General features: G+C 53.0%; 1 protein-coding gene across 1 annotated transcript; it reads right to left on the bottom strand.

Annotated features, from left to right (window-relative positions):
• Positions 1-7047: 7047 nt before the first annotated feature.
• On the bottom strand, positions 7048-10162 carry LOC106145530 (sperm-associated antigen 11A). The gene is made up of 2 exons (XM_013366303.3): positions 10108-10162; positions 7048-8419 (listed from the first exon to the last, which is right to left on the bottom strand). Exons 1-2 carry the CDS (start codon positions 10160-10162, stop codon positions 8193-8195), a joined length of 282 nt encoding a protein of 93 aa, XP_013221757.2. The 3' UTR covers positions 7048-8192.
• Positions 10163-11018: the final 856 nt, after the last annotated feature.

Below are 11018 nucleotides of genomic sequence, written 5' to 3' on the forward strand. Positions count from 1 at the left end.
CAGAGCCTTCACTGTCCTCTGTGAGCCACTGGCAAGGGTAGCACCTACTGGCCCACAGGGATGCAGGGACAGGGCAGGCACCCAAGACCCTGTGCAGCTGGAACTGTGGTGACTTCAGGTGATGATTCTCCGCTCTGGAAACGCAATGAGCGCACTCAGGCATCTTAATAAAAATAGCTCAGGAGCCACACGGGCAAGTCACTCAGTCAGGTCCTGATGGGGAGCCTTGGCCACCGTGATCCTAAAGATGGGATGCAGGGCAGCAGGACCACGGGGTGGATTCCCCAAGGGCAAGCACGCTCAGCCAGCCTAGAGAAGGAGTTCCCTGGACCCGCAGGAGGAACCCGGGCCCCTCCGGCCCCTCCCTAAACCACACGGTGACGGCATGAGTGAAATGCGAGGCTTTTCTAGTTCCTTCGGTCATGCTCACCCGTGCAGTGCACCACACCCAGCTTCAAGCCTCCTGTCCTCTGAGTCACCATGACTCTCTGCTGTCACCTGGCCAGGCAACCGTGGATTCCAGGAAGCCCTGGGCTGGCTCATTCAATGGTGTCTGTCCACTGGGAAAGGACCAGTTCCCCTCCGAGTCTCACCGTGTGAACTTGCGCTCCAGTCCCTGGGTGGCCCTTCCTCCTGTGCTCCCCGTCATGCTGTCCCCCTCAGCTGGAGGGAGCACGCGTGAGTCCTGTGAAAGGAATGGGAGCGACACTCCCTCCTTAGAGGAAGGAAGACACAGAGGTGCAGAAATGCCGTCTGCAGGCTGCAGCCCTTTTCCTGCTTCCCCGTCCACGCCCTGCACCAGCCAGGAGCGTCCAGGCTTTCCTTGCTCCCTGTTCTGCCTTCCTCCCAGCTGTCCCCTACCTGGCCAGCAGCCAGTGTGTCCCTCCACAGCCTCCCTCCCTCCCTCTGCTCCAGGTGCTGAGCCGAATGGATGCAGGCAGAAAGGGCAGGGTCCTCCCCCCACTTCTGGTGGAGCTGGTACAAGTCACCCCTCCAGAAGCCACCACCGGGCTGGCTCTCCAGGTCCATCCTTCATGACTTCCTCCTCCTCCTCCTCCCTCCGGTTCTTCCTTCTTTCCACAAATGTAAAGTAGATGTGGAGCTCAGTGTCAGGAAAGCATGGTGTGCAGGTCACAGTTCTGGGTGGCTTGGGCGTCTGGGGAGGGTAAATGACCAGGGGAGATAGTCGCTGGGCAGTGACAGATGCCGGCTAGAGGTGCAGCTGCCGAGAAAGGCCACCCAGGGCCTTGAAAGCGGCCTTTCAGAGGAGCGGCCAAAGCTGAGACCTAGGGGTGAAGGAGGGAAGGTGGGAGGGTCCAGGCACGGGGAGCGGAGCAGCCAGGTCTGGGAAATGAAGCAGCCTGGACGTTCAGGACGCTCTGGGCTGGACTTGCCCGGCAACAGCAGCAGGTGGGAGTGCTAGGAGGGGCCTTGGAGGCCACCTTGGGGACCTTGGGGCCAGCCCCGAGCACCATGAGCATCCTGTGGCTAGTTTCAGGCTGTCTGTGTGGTGGTCAGGTTAGCTGCTGAGGAGGGGGCTCGGTGTCAAGGCCACCTCAGTTCCCTCCCGCCTAGGGCTCCTCCTGCCCCAGGGCAAAGCCTGCTTGGCTTTGCTGTCTGCAGGCGACACCCCCCCCCCAGGCTCGCTCCCTGGGGTCCTCAGTCTTCCTCTCTGCCATGCCCCGTTGCCAGGCTGGACCCACTTCCAGCTCCCCACTCTGGGAGGCCCCACCCGGAGGGCCCCAGGCTGCTGCACCGGCCTTCCCTCTCCTCTCCTGCACCCAACATCCTGCCTCGCCCGAAGGTGAAGAAAGATTCCCCTGCTTGAGAGAAGCCTGCTCCTCTGCTGCTGGCTGCACATGCAGATCCCACCGAGGTCCAGGCCCGAGAGGGTGGCGGTGCAAGGCCCGCAGGCCCTCCAGTTCTCCATGGGGAAATATGAAGGAGGATCAAGCTCGTGGAGGTGGGAACGGCAGAGAAGCCTGCGCCTGGGAATGTGGAGTCTCCAGTGCAGCTGCTCCCAATGCCCAGCTCCTGCAGAAGCACATCCCCCGCTTTCCAGAACTGTCCTGCCGGGCCCCTGTGGACATCTTCCCTTCTCAGTCCTTTTAAATGCCTCGAGGTGACTCCCCAGGGGTTTTAGAAGCATAAAGCCCAGAGCTCATTTCCCACCTTGCAAATCCAGGAATACCCCAGGCTTGGCAGGAGCCCGAGTCCTTTCCCACATGCTCACCAAGGAGAGAAGGAAGGGTCACGCCAGCTCCTAGTGCATGATATGAGCCTGCAGTCCTGAGCAGCTCTTACCGTGGTGAAGTTCCTGTCTCCTTCTCTCTCAAGTCTGGGTGACGACCCGCACCCCACTGCAGCTGCGGCGTGTGACATGAAAAGCCATTCCTGACTCGGGGTCTTCGACTAACAATGCTCTGACCCTGGTGACTCTTACCATCTCCATTTATTAAAAAGACAGAGCCGGAAGTGACACTGTGCCTCTGTTTTAGGGACAGCGGGGCAGGCTGGGAACCCATCTGGGCCCATCAGTGACTTGTCATATGGTCTCAAGTTTCTTAAGCCTTAAAGTCGCATCTCTGCAGACCCCCTGGCAGATCGGAACAGAGCTGCTCTGCCCAAGCTGTGTGGCTCCAGGGGGTGACTTCGCGTCTCTCCACTCAGGGGTCTCATCTGCTTGGTGGCACGTTCAATATGAACCGAGAGGAATCTTATCACAGAAACTGGAGCTGAGAGGCCCCAGCAGCTACTGTGGTTGGGGTCCTGAATGTCCCCCAGGGTCTGTGTCTCTCAGGCTTGGTCCTCAGGGTGGCACTGCTGGGAGGTGGTGGAGCCCTTGGGAGGTGAGGCCTACTGGGCGGCCTTCAGGTCCCTGGGGACAAACGCCTGAAGGGGACTCTGGGACTCTGCCCTGCTCCTTCTTTCTGCCACATGCTCCTGCCTGTGCTGTCTCACCACAGGCCCAAAGGTGACAGGGCCACTGGGTCATGGCCTGAAATCTTCAAAACCATGAGATAAAACGAACTTTTTCTCTTTATAAGTTACTTATCTCAGGTATTTTATGATAGTAGCCTAAAGCTGACCAACAGGGTGGTGCTGGGTATTCCTGGAGAATGTGCCTGGTCCCTTGGAGGCTAGAACCGGAATTCATTTGCCCTGGATACTGGGCGTACCTAGTCTGAGTCTTGCATGGCCCCAGCCCAGGCTATAGTGATTCTCTGTGTACCCCCAGAGGCCTCACTGTGGGTAACCAAAGAGGTCACTCTGTTCTTGCTGCCCCATCTGTGGGGCAGACCACTCAGTGTGAATTCTGGACTTCGCTGAGACAGGCATGTTTCCCTGCAGGTGAGACATGTGACAGCCTCCAGTGATGTCACCTGGGAGTCACCTGCAGGTGATCTAACACATGCTTGGCATCCGATGAAGAGGCCACGTGCAACCATGTGCTTGGATGGCATCCAGCCTCCCTGAGGACCGACAGGAGTTTAGAGATTCGTTTATGGCCCTCCAGGGAACTCTTTCTTCTCCCTGGAGCAAAGGAGGTGGCTGAGGGTGTGAGTGCACTTTCTGAGTCCCAGAGGTCTCACTTTCCTTGACTGGGAATAAGTGTTGCTGTTCAGCTGTTCTTTCCAAGAGAGACCTTTCTGTGCCATATGGAGGGGTTTCTGAGGGCAGTTCCAAAAGAGGAATTTTAATACTTTGAGTTGTTAAAAGTGTATGAACTATGGTCTCTTTTTTTTTTTTTTTAAGAGAGAGTGACAGATGGTGGGGGGGGGAGAGAGAGAGAGAGAGAGAGAGAGAGAGAGAGAGAGAGAGAGAGAGAGAATTTTTAATATTTATTTTTTAGTTTTCGGCGGACACAACATCTTTGTTTGTATGTGGTGCTGAGGATCGAACCCGGGCCGCACGCATGCCAGGCGAGCGCACTACCACTTGAGCCACATCCCCAGCCCGAACTATGGTCTCTTGAGAGGAGTATCTCCCTCTGTGAAAAACATCTCGTCCACTTGTCACTGCAGTGCCTCCACAGGACAGGTGCCACCTCTGGCTGGGCTGACTCTGGCTGGGCTCAGGGGAGGCTAGGCTGCCTGACTCTGTCTGCTTGTGGCTTGGAGCAGTCTGCCCTGGATTAGCTGTTCTCTGCCCACAGCATTAACATGGGTTGGGATCAGGTGACACATATCATTCTCAGGAGGGTGATGGGACAAGCCCACTACATTTCTGCATTTCTGGTCTATCAAAGATTCCAAGAAGACAGGTGCGGCTGCCCTGGTCTGCAGAATTCAGCTTTAGTCTCAAAGGTTAAAGACACTGAGCTTGAATGGGGTCTGTTTCACATGTGGGTGGTTTAAAAATGCACTCAGGTAACCCTTGTATAGTGAATCTCCCCGTGTAAAGTGTACATGTGTATGCGTGTGTGTATTTGAACCACTGAATCACTCTACACATGGTATTCAAGTGGGAGATATGCTTTTTCCACCTTTAAAAATAATTCCAAGTCACTTTCGCTGTGTCTCATCTGATTTAAGAGGGTTCCCACACTGGGTAACAGAGCATCCGTATCTTCCACCCGGTGCTCCCCCCATCATTCACCAACAGTCTCCCTCGTGCTTTGTCATTTGAAATCAACAAACTCAGCAGTTCTGCTCAAGTTCCAGGGGAGGCCTGTGGGGCTCCAGTGGCAAAGAGGACTGTGGCTTCAGGAGGGACTGGGTGTTCTGATCCCTGGGCAGGCTCTTTGCACAGCACTGTGCTGCCTATCGGGGACCTGCTAGGTTGTTGTTGTTGTTGTTGTTTTGGTCGCAGGTTCTGTGATTGAGGGGCAGAGGATGGCAGGGGATGACACTGTAAGAGGAGGTGCTCCATCAGAGGCTGGGGATACAGGTGGGCACTTTTCAGCTTCTTGATCCTTGTTCTTTAATTCTGCTGCCTCCATTGTCCCTGGATATGCGTGGATCATGTGCTCCATTGAGAATCTGCTGGCTGCACTGTGAGGTCGCATGAGGGGGGGAGTTGCTCAGGGCTTTGTCCATCTGCTGGCTGTATTCTACAGGGAACTCCAAGTGGGGAAGAGGAAGGGGACAGAGGAGGAGGGGGATCAGCAAAGTCTGGAGGTTGTGAGACAAAAGACAGGGCTTTGGGCTTTGGGCTTTGACGAGCTGTGGCCAGTCTCAGGGGAATGTCCCTGGGTCACCCAGTCCTTAGATGAGAAAGGTGGCAGTAGTGTGTTAAAGAGGAGGCTTGCAAAGCCTCGCTTTCCCTGCAGCTCTTCCTAGATGCCTGGCCACTGCTCAGAGTGTCTTAGAGCCAGGGCAGGGAAGGAAAGTCCCCAAGCTGAAGGTGGACCTGGGGCTGAGGGCGGCTGAGTGAACAGCCGCCCGCGGGCTTCTCTCCCTACACAACTCCTGATCTTACCTGGATCTCTGGCACAGACTGCAGACGCAGTTCACGTCCACAACCAAGGGCAGACCAGGCCTGGTGAGTGCTCACAAATCCTGCAATGCTTCTGCTGCCCTCAAGCTGACTCCTGGTGTCTGAGGATGCTCAGCGCACGGGGGGTCACAACTCCAGAAAACAGGGGAGGGGGAGCGTCTGCGTTCTGCTTCTGCCTGGGCCCTCTGCGCCAGTAAGAGTAGCACACAGATGCTTTATTTTTTATTTTATTTTATTTTTTTTTTTGCTATTTTTGACATATTTATTTCCTCAGGAGAAATTACCAGAATAACATTGTTGGTTTAAAAAATCTACACTTTTTCTCAGGGTCTTAAAGAATAGTGGTAAATGGCCTTCTTTTGCTGGTCTCCGTCTGAACTGAACTCATTTCCACAAACTACAGGGCTTTGCTACTCTGTGCAGGGCAGAGATGAACGAGTCACTACTGTTCGTGTCCAAGGAATAGGGGAGAGGCTGAGATGGTTCTGGCTTTCTGCCGCCCTCCAGCGGGGCTTTCCTGCCAACTGGGCCAGCTCCGCACAGCACAGCGCGGCCACAGCCTGTGCCGGCGTTGGCGGTGGCCGCGCGCCCTCTGGCGGCAAGCGTTGGTATTGACGGGCTGTTCTCTGGCCAAGGATGTTTCTGGGTTGGAAAATGAATTTGGGGATTCATATCTTCTTAGAACCACTCCAGGACATTTTAGGACTCAGTGCAATCTTTTAATTTTGCATACTGGGAAACGGATGTTATGGAGTTAAGCCAACTTTCCCAATACTCCCAGAGGAACAGAAAAGACCCTGTATCTGGTCCCTGGGCTCATTCAGGTTGTGAATGAGCCTGACCCAGAGGCATGTTTCATAGGATAAAATAAAGCATGAGATCAGCCCCGAAGCCTTCTGTCAAGGACGCCCTATTGTTCCTTACCTTGGCTCCTTGTTTGCCTCTGGAGAACCTCAGCCAGAACTCCTGGAGCCTGTTCTGTGGCAAGCGCCACAGGTGCCTCTTTTCTACTACATATGACTGAGGCCCACAGACGATCGAGAGAAAGTTCACATTCCATCAAGATAACATTTCCCCACAAATAGGCCCAGTTTCCACCTTAAGGATATTAAACCGTACAGTGTGCCTACAGCACGGGGCCTGTGCCAATCTGCACTGTCTGATCCTGGCCTCTGCTATGCTCCTTGTCAGCTTTCACCCAACAGTGCAACGGGGGGAAGGTGATGGGGAGGGTCCTTCTTGTCACTTCACTTGATGGCGACCTACCAGGGCCACAGAGGCAGAGTGACTGTGTGCCCTCAGGCGGCGAGCTGTGGCGGGCTTTCGGAGCTCTAGCCCAGCGGTTTCACTTAATTCTTGAGGAACACGAGGCCCAGGTCAGGGGCTGCATGCGGCTCAGGTCTCCTGCTCAGTGGAGAATGTGGAACTAGGCTCCAGCCCAGGTTTTGGGCACCGGCCATCTTTTCATGGCATATCTCCCATCTGTTGGGCTCGGAGTGGTCACACTCCTGGCTGAGAGTGTGTCTGCCCTCCTGCAGGCAGAGAGATTGGCTGTGTTTCACTCAGGAGCAAAGGCTGACCCAGGGGCCAGCACCCCTCCTGGGCAGGCATCCAGACAAGTACGGGGAGGTATTCCACCCTCCAGGGGTGAGAGAGGACCTTGCTGAGCCGTCTGTGACTGAGAGAGGCTCCACGCTGAATCTAAGGGGTCTGCCTGATTGTTTTTAGAAAATAAAATGCAGGAGGGTTTAGAAGAAGCTGGGGAGAGCCCCAAGGCATTTTGTCAAATATTCATTGCAAATGGAGGTGACAGGAACCTAAACGATGGAGACAGGAAGCTAAAATAACATATTCTAAGTTACATTAAGTGCACTCAGCTGATTCATTAGCAAACTGCATTCAGGTCATGAACTGAAATGAAAACAAGATATCAAGCCCTCTTGTTCCAGAGATAGCTTAGCACAGGGCTATCACACACCAGCTCAGTCGCCTTAATTATTTCTTAAGTTCCTTATCTGTAATTAATATTCACTGTCCTTGAGATGATGGGCTGGAAGCTTGGTATGGATAACACTGTGAGCAAGATCCACAGGAGGGTAAAGGACAGTGGTTAAGTGTTAAGGAGTCTTCATGGACAGGACCCTACTTACTTTAACTGCCCAGGAACATGTCTTTAGAAGTAGCAAAGAATGAACTCTTGGTTGATGAGGTGATTCAAGAGTCCTGTCGGGGAATTGCTGACTTAATTTGATTGAAATTATTATCTTCTTTTTTCTTCCATCCCTAAAGTGGAAGTGCTTATACTTATTACACACTCCCTAAGACTGTTGTTTCATTCAGTTGAGATAACCTAAGAGTAAATGTCTGAAAACATACAATTCTATGTAAGTGTGACCTACTGCTGTTATGGCTGTGGAGGCCCCTTTCAGTCTGTGTGAATAAGTGCAAGAAGGCTAGTGCAGGGATCCTTAGGTGGAAGCGAGACCATTAGATGGGCTGCATTTCTGTGCCATGTGAAAATAAAATTTGGAGTTTGCTTTCTACTCTGCTCTCTCTCTCTCTCTGGAATAAGAAAAGGAGGGAAGAGTGAAAAGAGATGAAATATCACAAAATCCCGGAACTCCTTGAATAAAAAAAAAGAAAATGGCAAAGTAAGGAAGCGCTCAAGAAGATGCTGTCACCAGACCTTCACCGCAGTGCCAGATTCAGTCGACCAGTGTTTATTGAGCACCGACTGTTAGCCACAAGTTCTTTTAATTCTTTGTGATGTTCAGAGCTTTCGGCCTTACGGGAGCTTGCGTTTTAGGTTCCAGATTCGCCACCTTCCATTTCCCTTCTTCGCTGGGATTTGGTACACAGCACCTATTCCAGGGATCAGAGCAAATATCACCCTTTTTCTCACCAGCGTAGCAAAAAAACAGTCTGCACTTCCCGTGTTGCAGGAGGCAGATAGTGTTTCTGATTCCAGGAGGGATGTCCCCTGCGGAGCCAACAAAAACAGGTCGATCTTTAATCCGTGGAGTACAGTCAAGAATGGCCCAGCCCACAGCCCAACTCCAGGGGTTTTCCAAATGCTTGCAAAAGCTCAGCGTCTTTGGACAAGTCCCAGGTTCACCGAGCTTTGCTCTCTGAGCCCCAAAGCAGAACAGCCATCCCTATCTCACAAGCTTGCAGGAGGGTCACGTGTGTGCCTCTGTGTGCGTGCGTGTGTGTGTGTGTGTGTGTGTGTGTGTGTGTGTGTGTGTGTGTGGCCACCTGACCCACAGCAGGCCCTGGGGAGAGGCTACCTATCGTATCAGTGCCCTCCAAAAACCTGAGGAAGATGTGCTTTGCAGGAGGAGAAGCGGGTTTTAGAAAACAAAGTGGAATAATGGGCGGGGGGGGGGGAGTGGCGCAGGTCTTGGTATCTAGGAGACTAGAAGAAATTCTCATCCTCAGCTTGTGGCCCAATGTCCAGTTTTATACTCACAGTGAAAAGAAGGAAATGAAACCTTGGCTAGAGGGCTTGCAGGTCAAGAACAGCCACCTAGTGTTCCCATAAGAAAGGTTCTTAACAACAGGAGCCATGATAGTGCTGGTCTCACAGGGTCGTGAAAATGGTCTGGGTGGTCTAAAAGCGTCACAGTGGGACTGTGATCCAGGACCACGTCAGCCTTGCCGCCGTGTGGAGGGGAGAGCCAGGTGAAGGTGTGGATCTCGCCTTCAGCAGAGACAGAGACGCCACCAGCCTTGGGCTTGGAGGAGCTGGAGTCTAGACTCACTTCTTCCAAAAACTCATTAAAATGGCCACATCATAGTTTTCTCATCTATGAAATAGGTTAAGCCAGGCATGGTTGTGCCTGCCTATAATCCCTGTGACTCAGGAGACAGAAGCAGGAGAATTGCAAGTTTGAGGGCAGCCTCAGCAACCTAGCAAGACTCTGTTTCAAAATAAAAAATAAAAAGAGCTGGGGATGCAGTCCAGGGGCAAAGCTCCCCTGGGTTCAATCTTCAGTACCACCACAGAAAGAAAGAAAGAGAGAGAGAGAGAGAGAGAGAGAGAGAGAGAGAGAGAGAGAGAGAGAAAGTAAGTTAGTTCAACATTAAGGTGTCAGTCTCCTTTTAAAGAATCTAGGGAATCCAAGTGTGGTGGCTTACACTCATAGATCCAGCAACTTTGGAGACTGAGACAGGAGAAGCTCAAGTTTGAGACCAGCCTCAGCAACTTAGAAATCATCTCAAAATTATAAAATTAGGGGCTGGGCATGTATCTCATAAATAAAGCACCTCTGGGTTCAATCCTCAGTATCAAAAAGAGAAAAAGAAACTAGGCTGTGTATGGGGCAGGTATTGTAAGTGTGAAGACCTCCCACGACCGTAATTGTTCATTGCCTGACCCTGGCTTCCCCTTGTGGACTGCAGGGCTGCCATACAGCACTGGGCTCCCTTCCTGCTCTGACACTTGTGTGACCATGATTTCCTTCTCAGACTGAAGTGAGCACTTAACACACCTGCCCTTCTTGTGTATGACTCTTCACAAAGGAGGCCATGGTGGCCTGGACCTGAGCCCCGAGTGGCTCCCCTGCACCCACTGACACCACGGGGCACCCTGCCCACGCTCCACATGCTGCCGCACTCATAAATGGCATTCCTGCACTGCCTTCCCCAGGGCCACCAGGGGTCAGTTACCTGAGTTCGTGTGGACCAAACAGAAGAAGACAGCAAAAAGAAAGAGAACCCTCATGTTTTACGGTTCCCGCGGACCTCCCTGCCCACTGTGCAGGAAAGCACGTCTGACGGATGATGGGAGGAATGGAGGGAGAGCAAGGAAAGCGGGGCCTTTATAGGTTTCCGAGAACCCTCATCAGCGCCGAGCATATTGATCTGCTCTACTGAGTAAGGCTGTGGGCAGAAGGTACTGGGTAGTCTTTCTTTTCTGCCTAAAAATAGACAGGCCTTTTGGCATTCCCAGAAGCAGGGCTTGTCCAATAACTCAGTGGATGGAGGTGAAAGAGGAAAGAGTTGCTTAGCAACAAGTGCTGTCTGTGGGCGATAGAGAGGTGCTCTGAAGTCACCTTCCTGCTTTCCAAACGCTTTCAGTTGGGCAGTGTCCACCACGGTCCAGCATGGAGAGTCCATAACCACACATGCACCCCCAGGTGTCCACAACAGGAACGAGGCTACAGGCCCCAAGTGACATGCAGGAGAATCTTCATCACAGTCAACAGAACTCACCTTGCAAAGCCTCTTAGTACCACATGGAACAAATAACAGCCCACCCAGCTGTGATGAGGGGAAAACACAAGAGCAGCAAGGGTCGATGCACACGGCACCGACGCCCATCACGGACCTGCTGAGTGGAGACAGAGCCAGCCATGGCAAAGCACGTCACCCCCTGAAGCGCACAGCGAACCGCTTACACCAAACCATGCTGTTGTGGCTTTCACTTGACCAAGTTCCCTTAGAGGAGAGGTCATCTAGTGGAGGACAGGAGCCTAGGGCCACAGGGCTCTGCAGAGGTGCTCTGCAGGCCCTGTGGGTGCAGAATGGAGGTGGCACATGTAAGGCAGATCTCACAAGGAGGGCAGCCAGATCTTCAC

The sequence above is a fragment of the Ictidomys tridecemlineatus genome, chromosome 14 (genome assembly GCF_052094955.1).
Source record: "Ictidomys tridecemlineatus isolate mIctTri1 chromosome 14, mIctTri1.hap1, whole genome shotgun sequence".
NCBI lineage: Eukaryota > Metazoa > Chordata > Mammalia > Rodentia > Sciuridae > Ictidomys > Ictidomys tridecemlineatus.